The sequence below is a fragment of the Aaosphaeria arxii genome (genome assembly GCF_010015735.1).
Source record: "Aaosphaeria arxii CBS 175.79 unplaced genomic scaffold BU24scaffold_3, whole genome shotgun sequence".
Taxonomy (NCBI): domain Eukaryota; kingdom Fungi; phylum Ascomycota; class Dothideomycetes; order Pleosporales; genus Aaosphaeria; species Aaosphaeria arxii.
This window is the reverse complement of record NW_022983476.1, coordinates 4,508,607-4,533,199: the sequence shown is the minus strand read 5'-3', so window position 1 is coordinate 4,533,199 and position 24,593 is coordinate 4,508,607. Positions and strand designations below refer to the sequence as shown.

Here is a 24,593-nt window from a genome sequence, read left to right as displayed (position 1 = left end):
GAGCTAGGATGAAGCATCTGCCTATTTAAGCAGGTCGGTATAGTCCCGCTCGTGTTTATCCTGGACCTCGCCATCAGCACGTCAGCAGAGAGTCCCTTGGCCTGTTTGGATGTCAATAATAACAATGCAAGAGGCACGGTTTAAAATGAGGCAGGCCCTCATCCTGTGCCACCTCCATCCCCATCCTCTTCTTTCTCTGCTCAACTTCGAGAGGATAGCAATTGGGAGGAAACGCAATCACACAAGATGGCTATTTGGAAGTCAATTGTCGCTACGGCTGCGATTGCCGCCACTGTTGTCGATGCAGGCACTCTGGCGCCCCGAAATGGTTACAAGTCGCTCGTCGATTCGGTTCGTCGCACCTCACAATACTACACAAGAAGGCATTGCACTGACATCCCATCTAGAAAAGCCTTCGCAAGCAGATCAAGACCGAAGCTTTGAAGAAGAGAGCAGAGACTCTCCAGGACATTGCTTACAGCACCCCTGGAAAGAATCGCGTGATCGGTAGCGAGGGACATGAAAACACCGTCAAGTACATTCAGAAGGAACTCGGCCAGTTCCCTGACTACTACACGGTTGAACTTCAAGGCGTCGAGCTTTCAATTGGTGTCTCGGCTAATCTGACCGCCAACGACAAGACCATTGAGGTCTACGCTGTCACCTTGGCTCCGAGTGGCCATGTCAGTGGTCCCTTGGTCGCCGTTCCCAACTTGGGCTGCGAGGAAGTGAGTGTTGCGCCATCAATTCCCAGCCCTATGCATGGTTGCTAATCTACTTGTACAGTCTGATTTCACTGAGAGCCTAGAGGGAAAGATTGCGATCATCTACCGAGGCACATGCGAATTCGGCATTAAGGTCGGGCTTGCCGTGTCCAAGGGTGCCATCGGTGTTATTGCGTACAACAACGGAGAGGGTACCTTGGAGGGATACTCCCTTCAAAAGTTCGAAGATCCCGAGAACCCATATGTCCCAGTTGGTGGTATCTCCCAGGGCGCGGGTGAGGCACTTGTTGCGCAGCTCGAGGCCGGCCAGGAGGTCACCGTTGATCTCACCACTGTGACCAATGTTGCCACCAGCTACAATGTCATTGCCCAGACCAAGGGTGGTGATCAAGAGAACGTTATCCACCTCGGTGGTCACTCTGACTCCGTTACTGCTGGCCCGGGTATCAACGACAATGGATCCGGCACATCCTCTCTTTTGGAGGTTGCCGCTCAGCTCACTCGATATGCAGTCAAGAACGCTGTTCGTTTCAGCTGGTGGACCGCGGAAGAGGCCGGTCTGCTTGGAGCCACCTACTACGTCTCCAAGCTTTCCCCAGAGGAGAAGCAGAAGATTCGTCTCTTCCTCGATTTTGATATGATGGCTTCGCCCAACTACGCTTTCCAAATCTACGATGGCGATGGTTCCGCTTTCAACTCCACTGGCCCACCCGGATCGGCCGAGGCTGAAGCGGAATTCACCCACTACTTCGCCGATATTGCCGCTGTCAACCACACCGAGATTGAGTTTGATGGTCGCTCCGATTACGGTCCTTTCTTGGAGGCTGGCATCGCTGCGGGAGGAATTGCTTGCGGTGCTGAGGGCATCAAGACTGAGGAAGAAGAGGCCATGTTCGGTGGTGCAGCAGGCGTGCCATACGATGTCAACTACCACGAGGATGGCGACACCGTTAACAACCTCAACTACGAGGCATGGATCGAGATGACCAAGGCTATCGCCCACGTTACCGCTGTCTATGCTCGAAGCTTCGACAGCTTGCCTCCTAAGAACTCTACCTCCCTCCAAAAGAGGGCCGCGAGGTACGCACAGTTCAAGCAGACTAAGAGGTTTCAAAAGTGGGTTTAGAAATCTATTAGTATGATCTAATGTAAATATAAGTGAACGCTGTAATTCAATATCATGAATTAATAATATAGTCACAGTACTTAACATACCTAACATATTTCACTGTCCCTGAGGATCTAAGACTTGACTTGTTTAGATGGAACTGATGGCCCCTAGCGATTTCGTTCTTTTCCATAGTACTACTTTGCAAGTGAATTCACATGGAACGATATCCAGAATCCTCGGCACCTAGATCCACAGGAGGATACTACGACAAACCGGCTCTGTCAGGCCGCGCCGAGGTCGCTTGAAAATATGCTAGGCCCGGAGCAAAGCATTCTACAGCCGTCTACACCACGCCGACTTGGCTTTGTTCAATGTTTTAGACCCCTAATAGGCAAATGCATATCGCATATCTTAAAAAATAGGCTCGACTACATGGCAAATACCCCAAGACGAGGCAATGCTGCCAATCCCGGAGGACATTTTGTAGCAAGACGAACGCCTAATCAATCCAGCAGCCAGGAATGACCCTTCTAAGCCATCAGAATGGGTGTGACGCGTCTCATGTGTATCAGAAGAAATTATCGAAGTGACACAAATCGCGGAGAAACATCAAGGAGAGTTAGTTAATTGGAGGAGCTGGATAATGATTGCCAAGTCAACTAGTCAATTGTGGCATAGCGTATTTCTTTTCCCAATCTTCTCATTGAACCGTCGTCCACAACTCATCATCGCCGAAGTATCCCACGATTTCTTGCATAATCCCAACGCCATCACCGACACAATGGACAGTAAGAAGAGGAAGGCTGATCCAAGATCTCGGGTCGATGGAAATAGCAAAAGGCAAAAAGTGAGTGCTGGTGTAACGTCCGAAAATGCTCGGAATGGCTGTCTTGGCCTTACTGTTCTTTTCTCGCCCTGGATTTCTACTTGACCCGTGTTTTAATTTATTTTTTTGAATAGGGCAAAAAGCAATGGTCCATGCCGAGGAGAGATGCTGCAGAGCCACGGGGAATTCAACCGGGCGATACAGGCATCTGGGCGACGTGCGCCATGAAGAAAGAAGGAAAGTCGGTGGCCGAACTACGTGATCTTTTCCATGAAGTAAGCCAAATAAAAATAATTGCTTCTTCCTCGATAGTAAACGATGTGTATTGACTCTCAGCAGTATGCTTTGAAGCTTTATGGAGTTGACTCAGTGAGTGGTGAGGCCGAGAAGGACAGCTCTGATGAGGAGGGTGGGGGTGATATCGAGGCCGAAATCAACAAGGAGCTTGATGCCATACGTAAACCTTCTGGAGGTTCTCTATTCACATCAGTCAGGCTAGAGACACAGTGCTGTAAGCGTATCAATCCAATCCTGCGCGAAGGACTTGTTTGTTGATGTTGTCTAGTAATCTTCTTCAAGACTCGGCAGCCTGTTGAGCCGGTATCATTCATCAACACGATATGTAAAGATGCTGCAGATGGAGTCGAGCAAAAGCTTTGCCGGTTTGTGAAAAGACTTACCCCAATTACAGCGACAGACAAAGCAACAGAAAGGGGACTGGATGCAGTTGCAGAAGCAGTCCTTGCCCCCCACTTCCACGGTGAAGGCAAAGGATCCAAAAAGGTACGTAAAATGGGCGAGTCCATCTGTCTCGATCTCGATGAGCATGGATTATGACTTTTCCGAACCAATGAGATCTTGCTAATGAGAATATTGAAATGGCAGTTTGCTATACGGACGTCTATCCGGAATAACAAAGAGTTCACGAGAGATAAGCTCATCAAGAAAGTCGCAGCCGCCGTCGGCCCAGGCCACAAGGTTGATCTCTCCAATTATGACCTACTCATCCTCGTGGAAGTCTATCAGGTACGAGGCCTATGATTTCTGCATACCAGAGATGCTTAAACACTTCCTGTGCTGATGTCTCAAATGCTAATCGCCTTCAAGAACATTTTGGGTATGAGCGTAGTTGGCGCTGATTACGATCAGCTCAAAAGATATAATCTTGAAGAACTTCACGGATTTACAGAGCAAGACGCCTCGACAACCAAGCAGTCGAAAGAGGAAGGCAATATCGAGAAGCCGAGGCAGGCAGATCCAGGAAGCAGAGGTACTTTCGAGATAAAGGAGGATGCCTAACATGATGCCGGCTGAAACGTCTTCCGTCAGCTGTTAGCTTTTGAGAATATCATATATTGCATTGTGTAAGATCTCAAGCCACTACAGAATTCCTAGTCGGGTCCCGAAGACGATGCCATTATAACCGATAGTCGCATCTGCAGGCGTATTCATGCGAAGCAAGAGTATGTATGCAGTGCGACCTTGCCGCAAGATTGGCACCATGGACATACCCGGAGGAGCGGCTTGACAGTTATAGTGCGCCTACTAGATGTCGTCTCCGAACGAACGGGTGGTGAGAAACGCTCGTAAGGCGTACGAGGTGGCTATCAGTCTAGTACTTGGCGAAGGTGACGAAAAGACGGCCTGCGGACCGCGGTGGGTTGGCATTGGCGTTGGCGTTGGCGCTGGTGCTGTTGCTGGCGTTGGCGTTGGCGTTGCGTATGAAGAGACGGTGTGATCGTGGGTTGAAGCTTGCTCCGCTTACCCTTGTTCCAGATTCCCTGCGCTGATCGCGAAACTTTGATTCATCGGAAATAGACAATCATTCCAATAATGTTGATTCGCTCTCGCGTACTATTACCACCTGCCGTCAGCAAGCTTTCATCTCGACGTTCGTTTCGATCATGACGCTCGTCCACCTTTGTTCCAACAGGCGAAGATCCAATCATTGTATCCCGTAACCGACACTATACTGCTTCCGCTTGCCTCCAACGGGCTATCCTAGACGAATCTTTACGCCGCCGCTTAACATCTACTGACGCCCCTCGATGGTTTGTTCAATTGCCATACCGGACGAGACAGTCATTTCGCTACACAGGCGGCGCTTGTCAGAGCCTCTTGCATGCATGATACGAATCCTTTACTGACCCCATTGCCCTAGCCCCCCAGATGCACCTGACATATGTGGTGTGGCGCACCCAAAAGCCTGCTCGAAACTCCAACATAATCAATACCCATCCTCTGTGTTGGCAAAGCTGCAGTCGGAGTCGGAACACGTCCATATCAATACATCTCTTTCATCTTGTTCGGTCATGCTCGGGATCATATTACGAGTGCTCCTCCTGACGAACGCCTCCATCATCAAGACCACCAATCCTTTCATGTGCGTGAGTGGTCTGGAAAGCTATTCATTTTGAAAGATCGTTCTGGCGTGCTCCCCAAATTATCTATTAAAGACACAACTACACGATGGGTCCATCATTTCCAGACAGCCAGTTGACTGGGCCGCTTGACTGCTACCAATTCCTACTACCGACGACGAGCATTCTCCCCTCAGATTCCATCGAAATGCATCTTCCACCACTAGAAGTTGCTGTCTACCCCGTAGTCACCATGAGCCAAGGCAGACGCGGCGGCCATGCTGTTAATGCTTCCATAGCATCAACCCCACTTGCCGCAATGTCGACGCCTTCAACTCCAGACTTTTCGGCGATTCAAAAGGTCGTTCGAAATGTCTTTCGGTCCTCGCAGATCAAGGTCCAACAAGTGGAGCGTCTCCAAGGTCGCCTTCACCAGGTTTATCTCATAAGGCTGGTTGATGGCACTTCCCTTGTCATGAAATGTCCTCCAACCTACAATACCCGTCTATTACGATGCGAGAAACACGCTTTGGAAACACAACTCAAGACATTAGAGACCCTTCGAGAATACACTCAACTCTCAGTCCCACAAGTGATCAAGTTTGATCACAATAATGGTCATTTGGGTTCGCCCTTTCTCTTGATGAGCCATCTGCCCGGTAGACGACTGTCAGAGCTTCTGGACCACATCACATCGAGCCAGCGTCGAAGTATCGACAGAGCGTTGGGTCATGCTGTGAAGAGCCTGACTGCGTTGTCGGCCACGCAGTATGGACTCACTCATCGGGTATTCTCAAAAAAGGGGTATCACTCGTGGCGAGATGCCTTCCTCTCTCTTCTTGAGTCTGTTCTCCGGGATGCCGAGGATATGGTTGTCACCATGCCTTACGAGAGCATACGATACTTTGTGGGTCAACATAGTGACTACTTGAACGAGGTTAAAGAACCTCGTCTTGTAGCTCTCGATGTATGTGACCCTCAAAATGTCCTCGTTGATCCGCAGAACATGCATATCACCGGATTGGTTGGCTTCTCTAATGTCATTTGGGGTGACCCTCTCATGACCGACGGTATTTTCAATGGCAGTGCAGCTTTCTTCGAAGGGTTTGGAGAGTATCCAGCTCGGGATCGAGGAACCCATGCTAGAATGTTGCTGTGAGCCCCCCTCTATTCACTTTGATACCTTACGCTAATTCTTCTTGTAAGATACGAAATATATCGAGCAACAGTCCAAATAGTTGCACATCACTACCGATCGCACCTCAACACCGACGAACTTGTGGCTCGACGGTCCTTGTCAGACGCACTTCGCGAGCTTGCAGAGTTGTAAAATTCCACAACCTATTTCATTATACTGTGCTTTGAGGAAGTCAAGCTGCCAAGCAGTCACCTGTAAGGCCTGTCAAACTCATTTGGCACGAAGAACTCTCTATCAGCCTTTGGAGACACAAGGCTCTGTCGCGGTGGCGTTTCCGGGCTTATGTGGCGCCCGGTCATTTTCCCTATTCTGTGGGCGCCACTTACCGGCGGGCAGAGGCGCAATACCTTCCCCAGCTCTAACACCGGTATCGTCACACGATCCACGCGTTCCGCTCGTCACGTCTCTATCGTATTGTGTCCCTTATGCATAGTACATGCACGATTTTCGGTTTTTTTTTTTCACCCATGTTTTAAGGCCTGGAGGATTGTGGCGTTTTGCGAGCGGGAATTATCTCATATGACTTCGGTATATCTTCAAGGACAGCAATGACTTTTGAACAAGGAATCACTTAGCGCGGAGCACAGGGTACTGCGTTGGGTTGGATATATGCATATTTGGCGAAACGCGTACAAGGTGAAATTAATGAAGCTATGCCATTTATTTCTATTTCATATCTTTTATCTTTTACACTGAATCCAGGGGCTTGAATATTGGATATTTCTTGTGGAACAGCCATGCCTGCTTCACGAAAGCCCAGTGTTTTCTCATGGTATCAGTCAAGTCACGGCCCGAGCAAACGGTTGCTATTTTAATGACGAAGTTATACCTAAATCAATTGGAACATGTTGCTAGATTTGACGATAGAACCCCTCTTGAGCGATGCTGAAAACCTTTTGACACAATGAACAAACAAGACCCTACGCTGTATATACTCCGTACACAATCTCGTCTCGGCCTACACCGCCCTACAGATTCTTCGGCAAGCTTACCGAACCACTCCGATAACGATACTAAGCGAACAGAGCAAGGCGAATTCGTTACCATTGCTGGACCAAGCCCTTGTCCAGGCCAAAACCTTGGAAACCAACAAGTATCACACGTTCTAGAAACCGAGCCCAACACCCATTGTCGCGTGCGGTTCCTGGCGATCAGCACTTCGCGTTTTCCTCTGCATAAACCCATTTTCTCAAACGAACGGATTGCCCTTTTCGAACTATGAACATCTTTCTCAGGGTTTCGGTGAAGATCCCATGTCAATGCAGCTTCGCTTGATGTAACTAGCATTCGTATACAGTGGACGCCATTCAAAATGCACCTCAAAGTAGGATATCATAGTGAGGATTTGGAGTGTACATACGAGTTTACCAACGTTCTCAAGCAGCTCCCATGGAAGCAACGATCATTTAACCTCTTGCACTATCGCTTACCCTTGCTTTCCAACCCTCCAGGCCCTCGTCTAACAAATCCAAGTTACCCACCAATCAGCGCGCAGCTTTTGCGAAGAAGCCGCAACGGCCCTGGGAACCCTTCGCTTAACCTTCCCTCATTCGGATGGCCTGGATTGCTCCGTCGGTGTGCGTGGGACTTTTGGTTCATGATGCCCCTACCTGGAAAACCATACCTACGGCGTCGAGGTTACATCGCGGGATGAGAACGAACATTGTATGTATGTACTTGTAGTCGTTGTGTTACTTGCCGGGGGGATCTTTACGGGGACGGCACAGAGTAGAGCGGGTTAGAAAGTAGCGCGGGGGAACATGAACGAATGGATATGCATACGTGGTACAGTAAGAAGTTTAGTTAGAGATGTGAGTACGGCATCGGGAACGCGGCGCCTTGTCAGTGGATGCTGTCCAGATAGATAGGTTCATGAGCAGGAATCGTCGTCATCGCACGTCTCAACGAAGCATTGCTTTATTACCCTTAAAGGGAGGCAATCTTGACTATGGTAACAATCGTTGCTAAATGGGTAACCCGCGATTGAGTAAGGCAGTTACAGAATACCCCGTACAAGAGAACGGTACGAAGAGCATGGGCACGACTTGGGAACATGGGAGTTAGTCTGTATTACGTTCTGACTGCATTGGATCCATCTGATATGACCCCTGTTTCAACATCCTTTTATGGGGCATTTTCCCAAAGCGTACGGCCGATGGGCAGCTATCATCTTGTAAGCTGTAGGAACTTACGGCACACCGTGGTGAGTTAACATTCCTGTGAACTCTTACACTACGTAGTCCTACGGCCGAAAGGCAAGCACATCTTTGGGATATAGTTTCGGTGCTTCCAAAACCCGAGATCATCAAATGCAGCATTTGGGGAGCCTTACTCCTCCTCGCATAAGATGCCAAACATGACATTTCCTCAGCTAGGGTACCACCACTTAGTGACCATAAGTCCAGGGCTATCGTGAGAGATACAGCATGCAATGTCGGTATCAACCTGCAAGTCCGCCTCGAGCCATCTTGCGTGCTCGTTGGTCCCTGCGATTGTGATTTGCACGGCTTCCTTTGTTTGCTTCCTTCCTCTGCCGTGATACTTGCGTGGATTTTTCCTCATTCGAGCCTGCAACATTTCCACCACCTCGCCCTCTCCCCCGTCCGCGGCCTCTCCCGGAATGACCGCCCCTTCCCCCGCGTTGGGCGTCGCTCTTTCCTTCATCTCCTGACTCGGCAGGGCTTCCTCTGTAAGCTGTTGATGCTAGCTCTCGTTGTTGGCCGGAGAAGGTTGCATATTTTGCCTCTAAACGACGAAGACGCCTGGGTTCGCGGGTCATCATGACAGCCCAGCCCTCAATGGCCTCATCCGTCATTCCTGTTTCACTCTTGAGGATAGCCCTGGCCTTTCCTCTCCTCGTCTCTGCATCTCGACCGAAAACATCTGCCGACATGGCAAAGGCCCTGAACAGTGCCTCCTCGTTCTTGTCTTGAAGGTCCGCATCCGCTCCGTCGGGTCCAGGAGCTGCAGAGTCAATCGTACCACCAACATCCTCGACGTCATATGTGTCGTCACGCTCATCATCATCTAAGTCAAAGGCTGCAAGAGCAGCCAGGATTGATGATTTCTTGGGTGCATTGCTACGGTCGGACAGAATGTTGTCAGCAGTGAGTTGCTGATTCTTGCGGCCAATATGCAGGCGAGACGTGTCCACCGTGAGATTATCCAGCTCATCGTTGTCGTACTTATTGCGGCGCTCATAAGCTGGAGGTGGTGTCGACCGAGGTGGTAAATGTGAGTAGGCTGGTGTCGAAGTTTGTGGCCTGGAAAAGTCAGTGACCGCTCAAAGGTAGCATGAGGCTTCAGGGGAATCATGTCTAAACTCACAATGGCTCGCTGCGATCTGCAGTTGCAAGGTGTGGGGGTAAAGAGTCTTCCAGTAGATGCGCAGTGACCAGTTCAACATTATCGTTGTATTCATCTAGCAGCTTGATCACAAATCCAGGGCCAAGATCTGGGAAAAGATCCTGTACTTGAGTGACCAAGCTCATACGGTGGACATGGAATTCTCCAAACCCTTCGTTGTTATGTTCTTCACCCGTAGCTTTGCCCTTGCCTTTATCAACTTTGCGACGGATAATCTTTTTGGGGCGGGCGATTCCCTCCTGATGATAAGTAGCGAGAGATGAGACTATGTTCTTCAATCGTGCACCCTCAGTCCCACTAGATGCAGCTCTGATCCTTTCTACAAGAGGTGTATTCGTAACAAGGTCGGCTACGTAAGTCTTTTCTGTCTCTTTTCTCTTCTGTGCTTGCTCCGCGCTGGTTTTGAGTCCATAAAGATAATCCGATAATAGTGAGAATTTGGGCTTTGGTCCATTTACAAGTGACGTGAGTCCTAAGTATGCTGTTATCACGAGTTTCCTTTGGATGTTTGGGGAAACCTTTGGATACGCCGAACCCAGGGAATCGAAGAAATCGGATCCAGTGAGCATAAATTCTCCAGCCTCTGTAGAATATTTCAATAAGGGACCAAGAGAATCTAGAATATTCTCTACATTGTCTGGGTTCTTCGAGTCCAATAACTTGATTGCCGAATCTTTTGCTAGTTGCAAGGACTTCTCTAGCCTGCTGCCTTCCCGGCTCCAAATAAGTTTTAAAAGCGAGCGACGTTGTTCATTCTTGGGGTAACTTCGACAAACATTTGACACGAAGGACCATTCTAAGAGATTTGTAGGAACAGTGTTCGAGGACCAAATCCTATGGAGCAATACGAAGGCTTTCCGCCGCAATGGTAACAAACTAGGCGACAACGTAGGGTTCCTAGCCAACTCATGGAAAAAGCTGGTGAGAAAATCCTGAAGGCTAGTTCCATGTTGTACGGCGGACAGGAAGTCTTGGTCACTCGATTGGAGATAAAGGTCAGTCAAAGAAGTAGTTGACTCCACGTACAAGTCCCACTGTGTGGGAAGAATAACGTTGCGGACTTCTGCAGTAGGAAATGACGTAAACGGTGGCAGCCCCGCCATTGATAGAACGATGTCGCTGAAAATCGAGGCAATCGACGTAGATGATAATTACAGCTGTATGAACTGTTCTAAAGGTCCTTTTAGATGCTTCCGCGTGGTTTATGTGGTGAATCTGTTGGAGTCATCGAGCCGCAGAAGAAGTGAGGTGCAGCCACGATACACATTTCGGGGTTAGCGCTGCCAAGAAACTCCTTCCCACATTCACTCCATGATCATTTTGGGATTACATGTAGATGCTCATACAGATTTGATGAGGCTCTTGAAATCCATTGATTGGTTTATTATCAAATACATTTGCATAGCGTAACAGCGAATCCGAGGTTGAAGCACGGCCAGTCAATCCATCGACACTGAAGAGGACAAAGCATAGTCCACAAAACACAATAGAGTTATGACAAGAAGGACATTGGGAAAGTCTATTTCGAAATTTCAGAGCGAACTAATGTAAGTGGAATGCAATAAATGGTATATAGCCGGAAAACAAAAATGAGAAACCACCGGTGATGCCATCAAAGCCGATTGATTAAAGCCAGGCATCTTTGTCTAACTCTTGTCTGATATGCCCAACTAGCCACTGCAACAAGACCAACAAAAGCTACGCCTATGCTTCCTACGATGATCCACCACCGCGCATTGTCTCTATGCTCTTGCATGTCATTCGCTAGGGAGACCATTCCTCCCGCCCTTGAGCCTGGGAGTAGGTACTTCAAACTTGCTTTGCAGATACAATTTTTGAAGACCCCAACTAGTTGCATAATGGTACCGCCTATGGATGAGATTATCGCAGCCGCCAGTGCCATCGCGGCTAAGGCATAGACGGCAATCGCTGATTCTGTACAATTCTTGCCCTTTTGCTTTGCAAGAATGCGGGTAGGTGAGGAATAATACAACCACCAAACGAGGATCAATATGATTTGCGAAGTAGCATAGATAAGGTGAACCGTGGACCGGCACCCGAATCCCACCATGGGTGTGGAATAAGAGATCCAACATGCACCAGCGCAAGGGAGTGCGATTAAGACAGATGCGAGGAGTCCACTTATAACGCGAGGAGTGCTTGCTTTGATATATGCGGAAACTGATGCATCCACTGAGTTCTTGCGACTCCATTCTTGGAACACTCGCGCGCGTTCCCATAACCACACCGTGCGAAATATTGATGAGTGGAAATGGTACGACTTGGGTTCGGAAGAGCGAGATGGCGATTTCAGTGCTTCGCTGTTCTCGGAAGCAAGAAATGGCTCGAGTTCGATATTCTCTGAGAGAATGGCCTCCAGGCTTGCGGGATTGTCGATTCCAAGCACAGCAGAACTGACGATTGCGACAATGACAACAACTCCGTACCACAGACCAAAGGCTACGGCGTGTGCGGTGTCGTTATCTCCAAGCTTTGATTTCGCGTCAAAAAGTGCGTAGGCGTATGCACCAAGATAGAAAACGATCGGGACGCCAACTCGGGCACCATATGACGGGAGCAACGCCAGTAGGCTACGGAGCTTCTGTTTTCCAAATGGAGAATCCAGGATGTAAGCGTAGATATTCCCCGATAGGTCACCTTCATGTGGCTGTAGACTGCCCACAAGTGTGAAGGATATCGCTAGTAGCGCAGTGCTCGGATCACTTGAAATGTTCTTCTCAGCATATCCAAGAACCATATGGTCGACAAATGCTTCGTGGATAGAGCCGGCAACGAGTGGTCCGGCAAAGGCGAAAACGGCAATGATCCAGAACAAGATATCTAATAACATCAGACCCATGGCGAGGACCAGCCAAGAATATGCAACCAGCTTGCGCGCTGCGAACCATCGTTCATGACGAGGTAGACGAATGGGCCGAGGGATCGAGATGACGAAAGCCAAAGCAGGTAGGAGGAAACCGACGAGGGGCCCAATCCACTGATTTAGAACATTGTGTTTAGATGCTTCGTAGCCTGGACAGCGCTCGAGGCATTCCGAAACAGATATGGAAATGCTCAGTGCAGGTGGCTTCTCCAACTCGTAGGATGATCTGCATTCTAAATTCGTATTGTTCTCGAGAGAAGGGTCTCTCAATATCATCTCCTTGCGAACATCTTCGCATAAACTGGAGAAGTTGGCATTCCCTTTCTGCCCTATAGATGACTGGACTAGTAAAAGTGTGACAATAATTCCGAGTGAAATTCTGCAGGCATGCAGCATCGTAGGATTCGTGACCCCTCGCGCTGCGATAAATTCGAATGTATGATGTATGGATGTGGTATATGGATTCTGGACGAATGAGGGTATGTGTGGTATTCTATGTACGACGTGAGCCTTTGGCTATAATTAAATATGTATGCTTGATAGAGTGAGGCTGTCGCATCACACCCTACATTGTGGCGTAGGCGATGGCATAGACAGCCACTTGATATAACATTGGGCGTGTGACCATGTTCTTATCTGTGCAGCCTAAACAACCTCTCGGCAAAGAGAGCGCGTATGTTTCGTTCCATATGATAGCTACCCCACGCATTTTACATAGTTATGTGTAGCTTTCGAACCGAAGACGGCAGTGCACACCGCAGGCCTTGGTCAGGTGTGGGAATGTTTTCGGATGTATCTGGGCCCGATGCTCAAGTAGTTGACCGGCAATTCACTGATCGAGTGAAGCTGATAAAGTGACAACCAGCCCCCGTGGCTAAAAGACACCGCCGCGGTGTACGGAGTAGGAGGGCGCGTTCCTCGAGATAAGCTGCGCCTCAGACAACAGCAGCTCGAATGTATCAAACTGCGGGTAAGTCCTGATACCTTAAAACTACCCCCATAATGAAGGCTCACATTCAGGGCTTAGTCGAGTTGCTCGCTACACACAATATGCAGGCTGCCACTGTAAAGTGCTTGGCACTGCTGCCCCTCGTTTCCAGCATCCAAATTTTGAGACCTCGTATCTCGTATTGTAGGTCAGCTGAAGTTGAGTTTCCTATTGCTGGAACTTCCGGACGCGTCGCGTCGTGTTCATATACCCCATGTTTTTGATGGTCGAGGCCGGCATCACCCATGGCGATTGCGATTGCTGCAGCACTGTTGTAGTGGCCGAGACTTGATCCTCGCGACGCAACAAGCGATAATAATCATGCTCAGTATACGCCCACTCTGGATGGTCACAACAACCAGAGATTAGCACCGTTTTCTCCGGATTCAACCGACGAATCGCTCTTTCAAGCGATTTCGGAATGAGAAGTTGCGCAATCCGGTTCTCGGGATCCCAGGCCCTCAAAAGCGCAGTACATACGACCCGAGAAGTTGCCGGCTCAGGCGGAGCAACCATGCCATCGGAATTGCCTTGGAAGTATGGTAGACGGTATTTCTGTGTTCGAGGAAGCTTGTTGGACAGCGCAATGATACTCTCGTCTTCTGTCTCCACCAATTTTACAAGAGAACCGTTAAGCACGTGTGAGAGTCGGCTGGGCTCAATATATTCGCCCATGGACAGTATGCCAATGAATGTTTGTTGTGCATAGCTCGTCTCTTCGTAGCAAAACTCCCACGGTGTCATAGAAGAGATTGACTTCGAATTGAATGTAAACTGACGGGGATCCGATTGGGAACGTCCAGTACAATGGAAGTATGAAAGCATATGCATGCTGCGAAGTTGAGCCTCTGAGTGGGAGAGTTTGTTCACGCTGTACTGTGCTGGAATATGGCTGACCGTAATGCCACTCTTACGAGAGAATGTGTCAACAGCGTCCAATCTCGCAGCGTTCAACTCGTCAATTGCTTCAAGATCGCCTGTGAGAACCACTTGACGAGGTTTGATTTGGGCAAGAACATCGATGAACAACGTAACATCGATTGAGAATATCGATCCAGGCGTGTTGACAATCAGTGGAGCAGGTTGCTGACGTTGCGCATCCGTGTACACCCGAAAGAGGTGTTTAACGCATGCGATGAAGTACGACCAGTAGTTGAAGAGATCATTCGTAGGAACCGAATGAGCATGGAGTATCTTGTTGAAGTTTTCAGAGGACTCATTCTCTGGACTAGGGCGTGTAAAAGACGGCCCAAGATTAAGTTCGCAGATTAACGCAAGGGAGATCTGTCCATGGGGACCATACTCTGGTTTGTTCGGATCAAGGTCCAAGAAATACACAGCTGACATCGCACGTGCACTCTTTCCCAGACCTGTTAAACATCGATTAATGAGTCTTCGAGCAAACATGGATTTGCCTGATGTTGGCATTCCTCCAACAAGGATAGTTGATGGGTTGTTTGCACACTCCTCAATTTGCCGTAACCAGTCCTCAGGCGCAAGCTCAGGTGCTATAGGTCGATTCCATGGGTCGGCGTCGGAATCAGTGATCTTATTCACTAGTTAGTACGACTGTGATAGTATACAAATGTTTGAATTTTACGCACCAAGGAGAATGATCTCTTTCGGTTTTTGAGTGAGGTGCTTGCATTCCAAATGTTGGCAAACAGTGGACTCAAATCGGAAAGTGGTACTGCCTCTTCACAATCTAGGAATCGGACCTCGTTTCTAGTGTCCAATCCTCTGATAACGGTTATGGGAGATATTGATGGCACATAAATGCGATGAACCTGAGGTACCTCCTTGCCGGTTGCCGATAAATTGGCACCATTTACATTGATTGCTCCCCTAAGTACGACAAGATCGAAACATCCAATCATAGATATGGTAGCGTTTCTCTGTAAGAAAACGGTGAGTTCACTCTCAGTTTCAGACGAAATATGGTCTTGACCGTAACGCCAAGTGCAGAGTTGCACACTGCGAAGACCATCATCGGATGTGGAACTTTCATTGTCATCGAAATCAGATGGCTCAGGATCTACCAGAGGACTTGGAGATATATCGATAGACTCCTGTACGGCATCTGCAATTTCAGGTTGAAGAGCCCTCAATTTTGCTGCAGCGACAGCGCTCATTGGTTTGACATTGTCCTCCCCAGTGCCTATAAACACATGTCAGTACTTGATGAATAAAATGCCAGTAGATGTATAGAGGTACCCGACGCACCCTGTGCAGAGACTGAATCATTATTACGCTTCCTTTTCTCTGGCATGTCGGCACAAAATCATCTATTACTGGAAAGTATCTCGAGATTTGAATGCAAGAGAAATTGTCCCCCAGAATTCCGCTCTTTTTCTCTCCAAGTGACAGAATTGGTACTAGCGCGACGCCAAGAGCCAGAGCTATGGGCGGTCAAAAATGGCAGAAAATCGCTCCGCAAAAAAGTTCATAACCAAACGGAGCACCGCGCCCAGCGCCTTTACTATACGACAATCGCAATGAGTAAAAGCCAGCGTACCCCAATCCCACTGCCGGGCTCCACGGCGAGCAAGAAGAACGCGTCTGCCAAAGTTCCACAGAAAGGATCTTTCAAGAGTCAGGAATTCGTAGAAAGCAGTGACGAGTCTGCGACAGAGCAACCAGCGAAGAAGAAGGCTGGCAACAAGCGAACAGATCCCAAATCACCCGCCAAAATAGGAGTACACAAGCCCAACGGAGTCTCGAAGAAAACCAAGGTTCCCCCGCCTACGCCAATTTCCGCGCCTAAAAAGGTCGTGACGAATGACTTGACTACAACTAGTAGTAGCTCGGAGAGCGATGAGACGGCAGAAGAAGTACCTCAGCAGAAGGGCGTGGAAAATACTGGGACAGTTGAGCAATCAGACTCAAGTTCGAGTGAGGATGACTCAGACAGCTCCTCGGAAGAGTCAGAGAACGAGACAGCTCCAGCAACGGTGCGGAATATAGAGAATTTGTGCGCCGCTCCTCCAGAACTCTCACATACTTAAACTAACACGATTATTCAGGACTTCGCAACAGCCACCACAGCAGTCTCATACGGTTGAATTCCGGCCAGCGCAGCCTTACAACCCTCCAAAAGGCTTCAATGCCATACCCACCCCACTTAAGGCTACTTCGAATGCATCCAAAGTCTTCGAAAATCTGGAAGGGAAGCAGATTTGGCACATATCAGCTCCTGTTGACATATCAGTTGCGCAGTTGGAACAATTGGCGATGGACGATGCTTTGAAGGGCAAAGCGATCTTGAAGCATAAAGGGTCAGATTATGGGCTTGTTCGTCGTGGAGAGGGCGAGGAAGTTCAGCGTGCGGTTTTGATTCCTCGTCCTGACGGATTTAAAGCAGGTCAGTTGCCTCTTCATGATCCAGTGTTACAAGCAACCTAACATACGAACAGTTTCCATGCCCATCACACAGACCTTCCATCTACAACAAGTCCTTCACCTCCCTAACATCACAACGAAGCAGACGAACCCCAGCACAGGATCGGAAGCCACTAGAAGCATAACTAGTAGCACAATTCGCGCTCCGCGGCCTCAAGTGAAAGGTCTCAGGATGCGATACTGGCATTCTGGTTTTGGCGATGACGAGCCAGGTACAATAGGATCTTCAGATGACGAAACTGAAAGGCCCACAAGGACACCTGGACTTGTAGTCTCGAATGGCAGTCAAATATTGAAGAAGCCAGAGAAGCGTAAGCATGAAGGGGCAAATGGACCGTCAGAAGCACCTAGCAAAAAGCACAAAAAGCATAAGACTGCGGAGGAAATAAAGAAGAAGGAAGAGAAGAAGGCGAAGAAAGATCGGAAGAGAGCGGCTGAAGCTGCAGGAAGTTCGTAATACATGCATGCATTTGATACCAGTAGGATGCACATTTGGCGTTATATCCACAGGAGAGATACTGAGCAGATGGTAGCTCGGTCGTTCAGAAGCATGACGGGGGGATTCGTGTTAATGAGTAGGACCGAATTAGGTGTCCCATTGAAATTCAAAACATGTTTGTATATCTTGTAAGAGAAACCTCGCATACGAAATCATCGTCTCGAAGATTTTTAAATTATCCGTTCACCTCAGTGTGTGAAATGGGAAGACGGTGAAGATGAAGGACAACAAGGTCGGATTAGAGTGAAGAGTACATTAAGCGCGTTTTAGCGTCGCGCTTGTGCCTGCCGTAGTTTCCTATGACAGTCGCGCACGGACGATAAACACGTTACGTGCAGTGGTAGGGGCATTTCGTTCCTAGCGCGTGTTTGGTCTGCCAGCGAAGAGGGAAAGTCTCAACGGCACGGCCATAACAACACCACAAGCCTTTGGTCGCATGCGCCTTACGCCTACTGAATTCTCCAGACGAGTCGAATATGCTTTTAAGGCAACGTCGGTACCTTTGCATTCCAAGCGATCACCATCCAATCCATTGATTGACCCACCTACGGATCCATGGCTAGCGACGAACCGCTTCCCTCGACCGTCGAGGGAGCGCAAACACAACCTACCGAGACCGACCCTTCCTCATCAATACCTGCTGAAGCCGCGATTGCTCAAGATGTACCAAAAGACATATCGGAGTCCGAAGACGTGCAGTCTTTCGATCTTGCCGACTCTGACCTCCCTCCTTTACCAGCCGAGGATAATGAAAGCTTCCTGCAGTTGCAAGAAGAGGACAGCCAAATACAAAGCGACGGGAGCGCATTGCTAGACCGGGAAATGGACCGCCAGTTGATGGACCTGGAATCAAGTTTTCTGCCCGAGCCTTCAGTAATCCAAGCATCGGGCCCCAAAGCCCAACAAGGGGCGGATGACACTTATCTATTCGGAGGCTCGCCAGGCAATACACGTTCCGCTTCCCGTGCAGCTGTAGAAGAGGAAGGTACTATGTCTTCTGCTCCTGACGAAGGAACTTCCGCGCAAGACTCGTCTTTGTTGTCAAACGAGCCGCCTACCCCTGCGGATGCTTACAAGACACCAGCTGTTCGAAAACTGGATCTTGAAGCAGACCCCCAGGATGGTTCCTTCACGACGACTTCGACAGACACTATTCCATCATCGCCATCAGCCGAAGCGGCAAAACGGAATATCTCAAGAGCAGCGTCCGCAGCTGGCCCTGAACAAAACATGCCATCACAGAGCGAGGAGGATATTGGGCAAGCAGTTCCAGGAGCAGAGCGCCAGAAGGAGGAGCATACCCAACGGCCCACCTCAAGCGCATCAACCGTCAAAGCTCCGGATTTCTCCCAAATGGCGGGCGATTCTTCGCTCACAGAAACAGCAAAACCATCGCCTCTCGTTTCAACCACAAAGAAGTCCACAAAACGTCCCAGCTTTCTTCAAGATCGACACTCAAGCCACCGATCCTCCGTCTCGTCATTAACAAACAATTCCGACATCTCGGCAGATGGGGGAAGTAATACCAGTCTCAGCGCTGACTATGCATTGCAGAGTGGAGGTGCAGTACCGCGGTCGAGTGGCCAAAGTAGGAGCAGCATTGGCTTATCAAGGTTACCAAGTCTCGGTAGCATTGCATCATCAGTATCAGGATATAGTGATGCTACTCCACAGTGGGACAAGACAAGAAGTATCAGCTCCAATTCGCTATCCGGGTACCTCTTGCACCCGGACTCTTCTTTGGGCCCGCTTGAAGAAGAAGCACCGAATTCCAGCACCCCTCCTGCTACACCAGGAACTCCTGTGATCAGAGTCGCAGCGCCTACGGATACCGTTATTGCCAGGCACGTCCAGGATATCCAAGTACCTGATACTGTCGCTCGCGAATACCGCGAAAAGTACTCCCGGTCTCCCGAAAAACGACAGACAGCCACGCCTTTCACACGCAGCAAACACAATCTTACGCTCAAAGAGCAAAATAGCAAGATTGATAAGCTTAGCAAAGAAAACTTCGATCTAAAGTTGAAAATCCATTTCCTCGATCAGGCTCTCCAGAATCGATCGGATGAAGGTGTGAAGGACATGATCTCGAAAAACGTGCAGCTGCAGACCGATCTAGCCAACGAGAAGAAGGAAAATCAGTCACTGCGCAAGAAAGTGCGAGAACTCGAGCGTAAACTAAATACGCAACAAGAGGGAACAACCAAGGACACAACAAGTGGTTCTGATGACGAAAAAAGCGACCAATCGTCTAAACAGGCTGAATTGGAAGAAGAGATATATTTCCTACGAGAACGTCTGGAATCAACCGAAGTGCTTGTCGAGGAGCTGCAGCAAGAAAGCTTGAACAAGGAGATCGAGAAGCGCCGTATGGCCGAGTACATTAAGTCAATGGGGGATAGGAACTCTTCAGAACCTTCCGCCGGTATCAATGAGGCCATGAGCATGTGGAAAGAGGAACTTAAGGATGAGCGAGCAAGGCGAGAGCGCGTCGAAGCCGAATCTGAGCAACTCCGAGAAGAAGTTCAACGCTTAAGGGAATCGGCGCAACAAGCGCAACAGCATTCAGCGGCAAATCATAGTGTCAAGAACACGGTCAACGTGACCCGTCGGAACTTACTGACCACATACACGTCACATTCAAATACTGGATCCGATATGCACGACCAAATAAGACCATCATCTGCGACTGGGGCCTCCAGCACGGTTGTAGAGCAACTTCGCGGTGAAAATGCCGAGCTACGACGCGATCTAGGTGCCCAGACTTCCATGCTTACGTCTCGAAATAGAGAAAGAGAGCGCCTGCAGCAAGAAATAGAAAGCTTGAAGCTTACGGCTCGCCGAGGGGATGTTGGGTCCGTTGCTGGTGATAGCATCTTTGAAAGGTCAATATCTCGCAACAACCAGAGACCACTATCCCGAGCAAGCGGTGGCACGCGTGCAACACATTTGAGCGATGCCGAGCGTGACGAATATGAAAGTAAGTATGCCGCACTTCGTGACGAACTCTCTCAGACGAAGCTACATTACAAAGAACTCGATGATCAATTGAATGGACACCTTGATTTGCTAGAGCAGGCGGAAAGTAAAGTCAGGGAACTCGACAATGAGCTAGAAGCCCAAACGCAAGACCTACAAGCTCTGCAGAGTGAGCGAGATGAAGCTCTCGAGCTTCTCGAGGACAAGGAACAAGAGTGTGAGGAGCTTAGACAGCAGGCTCTCCAGACTATACAGAGACTGGAAGGCGAAATTGATCAGAAAGAGCAGGAGTGTAATCGACTTGTGACTGATCTTGAGAATCTGAACGAGGACTTCAATGCATTGCAACAGGAGATGAAGAATGTAAGCGAAAGCCTTGTACAACTTGAAGACGATCAGAGTGCAAGCTTGAGAAAGATCCAGAATCTCGAGGCTGAGCTCATCGATGCAAACCAAGAGCTGGGCAAACAAGATAAGTTCTTGTCAGACGAGAAGTCCAAGAATGAACGCCTCGAGGTGCAGCTCGAATCTTGCCAAGGCGAGATTGACTTCTTGCGAGAAGAGCAAGAGAGCGACAAGATCAAGATTGGCGAACTAGAAGCATCACTCAACATCGCGCACACCACCATTCAAGATGAGAAAGAACGCTTCCAAGAACTCGAGGAGCGTCTGGCAGAGGAGCGGCGTCAACGCGATATTCTCGAGAATCAAGAGAAGCAAGAGGTCGAAAAGATCATCAGTGACCTCAACTCACAATTAACTAAGCTCAAGGAGGACAACAGGAAATTGCGAAAGAGCCTTTCAGGCAAGGAAGTCGAAGCAACCACTTGGAAGCAACGTTTGGATGAACTTGAAAACAACCTTCGCGAAGCTCTTGGAAACCTCAATGGCACAAGGTCCAGCCTTCTTAAGGTACCACGACCTGACTATGGTTGCACTTGATGATTTACTAACATTAATGTTCCAGGACATCACGAAGCTGCAACGTGATCTTGACACAACCGTGCAGGAGCTTACAGATACGCGAACTGACTTGGCCGAAAAGGACAGGCTTTTGAAGGCTCGCGATACACTGTTGGAGAGCACTGGATTAGAAAGTCGTCGTCTCTCTGACCTTCTTGAGCGTGAACGTGCAGCGCGCCGTCAAGACCAAGCCACATGGGAAACTGCAAAGCGAGGTCATCAGTCGGTGTCACGATCAATTCAACAGCATGAGACTAGGGTTCTCGAGCTGGAGACGCTAAGAAGTCAGGATCGCCGCAAGCTTATAGCTCTCGAAACCCAGTACAAGGACCAGCTAATCGAGCGAAACAACCTGCTCTACGCCCTCTGGAACCGCCTCTCAACACTCTGTGGTGCTGAGTGGTCACGTAATCACGCCGTTATCAATGGGGAACTGACGTCCATGGAACTAATCTCCAAAAACCTCACAGGGTTTAACAAAAATATTATTCTGGCTGTAAAGACAGTGGAAGGAATCATTGGCAATTTCCGCCAGAGGATTCGCGGCATGGAGAAAGATCTTCTTCGTGATTATCAGACACTTGAACATACTCTGGATCTCCGTGTTAAGCGACTTGATCAGCTTGAGAAGATTGTGATTGCGCAAAGACAATCTATTGGACGCCCCAGCACCATCCGCGGAGGCATGGTCGATGTCAGCACAGGAGAGTTGAGTAAGCTGCGTAGCGAAAACAAGACGCTCAAGACAGAAATTCAGACCTTGCGCCAAATCTCGACCGATACACGGAGCATTGCTGAATCTACCAATGCACAATCCGTATCTCCGAGCCTCTCCAAGCGTGCGAGCATGGCACAGACCCTGCTACGCCACCACTCTACTTCTGCTGTTGAAGGCATGAGTCAACCCGACCACCCATATCCACAAGCAAGTGGGCTACAGCCGAGCGAGCAAAAGTGGATTCACAGACTCAAAGAACTAGAAAGGCGCCTCAAGGCAGAGAGGGAAGCTCGTTTATTAGACCGGAGCGGAGCACGAAAAAGACTCGAGCAAAAGGTCGAGGAAAATGCAGAACTTCGCGGTCAACTTGAACGTGAGCGTGGAAGGAATGGCGATGAGGGTAGTGTAAGCGGTAGACAGAGCGTGGCAGGTGGCAGCGCAAGAGGAATGGGCGACGACGAGGTGTATTAGTACGTTGTGCTCTTGGATCGATTTTCATTCTATCGAGCGTGTTCTTGTTTAGCGTTACTTTGGAAGCGTATATCATCATGGCTGGACCTTTCAGGCGCAATATGGTGGAAAACACGGCAATGTTGGTGAAGGAAAGGAGGGTGTGGACTTGTAACTGGCCCATAAAGAATACCTCGTAATCAGCAAGTGAGGCCCTGGTGCCTTTTGAATTGGAAAGGTTCTATTTGACCAACCATAGTCTGGAACGATATTGTGAATTTAACAACGGACTCTGACGCTGAAATACTCTGTGTGCCCGTTTGACCCAAGTGTGAGAAGCATGGTGGACAAAGCGCGCTTAAGATCAAATTTGGCACCGAATCTACCTTTACTTCGTTTCTTGTAGCTGCCTGCTCATGAGTGTGTCTCTCACTCTCACCTGTATAAAGTCCGAGAGTCAGGTCGCCCACTACCTGTCACAGACTGCTGTTGTTGCTCCATACACTCACCTTGGACTTTGTCTCAGACACCACCATCACCGTCGTCAAAACATCCACGGTCGCCTTCAAAGTGCGTGTTGAGATAGTACCAGCGATGGAAAACCAAGATGGATCATCACATCGGAAGGCTCCATACAAAGGTAAGGAATCTGACAGCCTTTCTGAAGATTGATTGGCTCCCCTCTATCCATTTCCTACGACTTCACTGCTTACCACTCCCTACTCACCATCAATATAAACCACCAGGCTTTACAGTCGCTGGTTTCAACAAGTACTTCAAGAAGCCAGACGCATACAGATCAACGCCTCTAATTCGACAACCCACGCCCCCTCCTCCAGCGATCCCACCTGTCCAGAGGTCTCAATTCGGGACAAGACGCCACTACGCTGAGAGTGACAACGACTTCCGCGTGGAAAGTAGCAGACCTTCTGCAATTAGAAGGCGACTGTCAGTAGGTTTTTACTTCAGACTCTCACCCGTTTTGGCGATTCACATCTAATTCTAATGTTCTAAAACTACTACAGCCCACTGCAGTAATGATGGGACGTTTAACGAAAACCGAGACTGCAAAGGCGAGTCGTGGAGCCAACCGAAGTAGTAGAGCTGCAAGCACAATTCCCAAGAAACGCAAACCCTCACCAAAGACCAGCACAGAACGCCGTAAGGTCCGGAAAAAGACAAGCACCGGTACGCCTGACAAGTCGAAGAGTAAGATTGTTATTCTGAAAGTTCCAGGCATCGAGCATGAAAATGAATCCGAGACGGAGAACGCTAGTACTCAAGCTGAGATTGAGGAGCTCAAAGCGGAGCTTAAAGCCGCAGTTGCCCGCAGTGAGGGCCTCGAGGTCCAGATCGAACGAGACCAAATGGATCATATCCAAGAACTACAGAAAAAGGAAGCTGATATCGATGTCTTGAAAAGCCTCCTTGAGGGCGCTAAGAAAGAGCTATCTAATCACAAGGACGAAAGAGCGAAATTTGAAGCAAACACCATGAACACCATCGCCACATTGGCAGCCGAGCGGGATCAGTTACTAAGGCAGAGCGAAAAGCCCAAACCGCCGAATCCACACCACCCTTCTCCACGCCGCGCTTCTCCGGCTCCTGTAGCCGCAGCAGTCAACCCAGCCCACCTGGATGAGAACATGCGAGTAGAGAACGTACGAAAGACCTACCTCAGCATCAAGAGGAGGTACGATACTCTCTGTTGCATAACGAAGGAGGTGGTTCGTTGCACACGTGGAATGTACCTAAGCAATTTTGGTGACTTTGGCCGTTTACTTGAGCAATTGAGGAACGCCATGGAAGACCAAGACAAGCCAGCTGAACATCCGGGGGTAGAAGGAGGGAAGTCTGGCCTAACTGCAACGCCACTCAGTGTGGATAGTCAAGGGACTGTGGGGAAGGGAAGCCAAGGACCGCAGGCGTAAGAGCCCAAAAAGCAAGCATCATCACGATACAGGGCGATCTCTACCATATGCATTGAACAACCCGCGAGTTTCGTACGTGGGTAAAAGAACGGGTTGGTCGTTGAAAAATGTTACATCGGTGCGAATCGTACTAGTAACAAGAAAATTGACTCAAGCTTTGGAAGGGGGGCATGGAAAGCAATATCTTTGGATCTTG

General features: G+C 49.1%; 10 protein-coding genes across 10 annotated transcripts; 6 read left to right on the top strand and 4 right to left on the bottom strand.

Annotated features, from left to right (window-relative positions):
• Positions 1 to 246: 246 nt before the first annotated feature.
• Positions 247 to 1,851, top strand: BU24DRAFT_432834 (Zn-dependent exopeptidase; the record flags this gene model as incomplete). The annotated part of the gene is made up of 3 exons (XM_033529941.1): positions 247 to 351; positions 408 to 728; positions 787 to 1,851. 3 exons carry the CDS (start codon positions 247 to 249, stop codon positions 1,849 to 1,851), a joined length of 1,491 nt encoding a protein of 496 aa, XP_033386811.1.
• Positions 1,852 to 2,617: 766 nt separating this feature from the next.
• On the top strand, positions 2,618 to 3,961 carry BU24DRAFT_432833 (uncharacterized protein; the record flags this gene model as incomplete). Its single annotated transcript, XM_033529940.1, has 6 exons — positions 2,618 to 2,683; positions 2,797 to 2,937; positions 3,002 to 3,173; positions 3,228 to 3,445; positions 3,548 to 3,688; positions 3,770 to 3,961. 6 exons carry the CDS (start codon positions 2,618 to 2,620, stop codon positions 3,959 to 3,961), a joined length of 930 nt encoding a protein of 309 aa, XP_033386810.1.
• A 1,314-nt stretch (positions 3,962 to 5,275) lies between these two features.
• BU24DRAFT_344028 (uncharacterized protein) lies at positions 5,276 to 6,352 on the top strand (the record flags this gene model as incomplete). The annotated part of the gene is made up of 2 exons (XM_033523391.1): positions 5,276 to 6,177; positions 6,229 to 6,352. The coding sequence occupies 2 exons, from the start codon at positions 5,276 to 5,278 to the stop codon at positions 6,350 to 6,352; spliced, it is 1,026 nt and encodes a 341-aa protein (XP_033386809.1).
• A 351-nt stretch (positions 6,353 to 6,703) lies between these two features.
• BU24DRAFT_171553 (uncharacterized protein) lies at positions 6,704 to 7,590 on the bottom strand. The gene has a single exon (XM_033521516.1). The coding sequence runs from the start codon at positions 7,505 to 7,507 to the stop codon at positions 7,055 to 7,057; it is 453 nt and encodes a 150-aa protein (XP_033386808.1). The 5' UTR covers positions 7,508 to 7,590; the 3' UTR covers positions 6,704 to 7,054.
• Positions 7,591 to 8,275: 685 nt separating this feature from the next.
• Positions 8,276 to 10,810, bottom strand: BU24DRAFT_368998 (uncharacterized protein). The gene is made up of 2 exons (XM_033524386.1): positions 9,548 to 10,810; positions 8,276 to 9,483 (listed from the first exon to the last, which is right to left on the bottom strand). The coding sequence occupies exons 1-2, from the start codon at positions 10,687 to 10,689 to the stop codon at positions 8,661 to 8,663; spliced, it is 1,965 nt and encodes a 654-aa protein (XP_033386807.1). The 5' UTR covers positions 10,690 to 10,810; the 3' UTR covers positions 8,276 to 8,660.
• Positions 10,811 to 11,198: 388 nt separating this feature from the next.
• BU24DRAFT_491426 (uncharacterized protein) lies at positions 11,199 to 12,866 on the bottom strand (the record flags this gene model as incomplete). The annotated part of the gene is made up of 1 exon (XM_033533795.1): positions 11,199 to 12,866. One exon carries the CDS (start codon positions 12,864 to 12,866, stop codon positions 11,199 to 11,201), a length of 1,668 nt encoding a protein of 555 aa, XP_033386806.1.
• A 760-nt stretch (positions 12,867 to 13,626) lies between these two features.
• Positions 13,627 to 15,727, bottom strand: BU24DRAFT_408373 (uncharacterized protein; the record flags this gene model as incomplete). Its single annotated transcript, XM_033525855.1, has 3 exons — positions 13,627 to 15,006; positions 15,063 to 15,616; positions 15,682 to 15,727. 3 exons carry the CDS (start codon positions 15,725 to 15,727, stop codon positions 13,627 to 13,629), a joined length of 1,980 nt encoding a protein of 659 aa, XP_033386805.1.
• Positions 15,728 to 15,919: 192 nt separating this feature from the next.
• Positions 15,920 to 17,483, top strand: BU24DRAFT_491424 (uncharacterized protein). Its single transcript, XM_033533794.1, has 3 exons — positions 15,920 to 16,429; positions 16,482 to 16,819; positions 16,872 to 17,483. Exons 1-3 carry the CDS (start codon positions 15,954 to 15,956, stop codon positions 17,312 to 17,314), a joined length of 1,257 nt encoding a protein of 418 aa, XP_033386804.1. The 5' UTR covers positions 15,920 to 15,953; the 3' UTR covers positions 17,315 to 17,483.
• A 283-nt stretch (positions 17,484 to 17,766) lies between these two features.
• On the top strand, positions 17,767 to 22,736 carry BU24DRAFT_441012 (uncharacterized protein). Its single transcript, XM_033530406.1, has 2 exons — positions 17,767 to 21,247; positions 21,303 to 22,736. Exons 1-2 carry the CDS (start codon positions 17,912 to 17,914, stop codon positions 22,485 to 22,487), a joined length of 4,521 nt encoding a protein of 1,506 aa, XP_033386803.1. The 5' UTR covers positions 17,767 to 17,911; the 3' UTR covers positions 22,488 to 22,736.
• Positions 22,737 to 23,491: 755 nt separating this feature from the next.
• On the top strand, positions 23,492 to 24,585 carry BU24DRAFT_449902 (uncharacterized protein). Its single transcript, XM_033530980.1, has 2 exons — positions 23,492 to 23,654; positions 23,703 to 24,585. Exons 1-2 carry the CDS (start codon positions 23,504 to 23,506, stop codon positions 24,395 to 24,397), a joined length of 846 nt encoding a protein of 281 aa, XP_033386802.1. The 5' UTR covers positions 23,492 to 23,503; the 3' UTR covers positions 24,398 to 24,585.
• Positions 24,586 to 24,593: the final 8 nt, after the last annotated feature.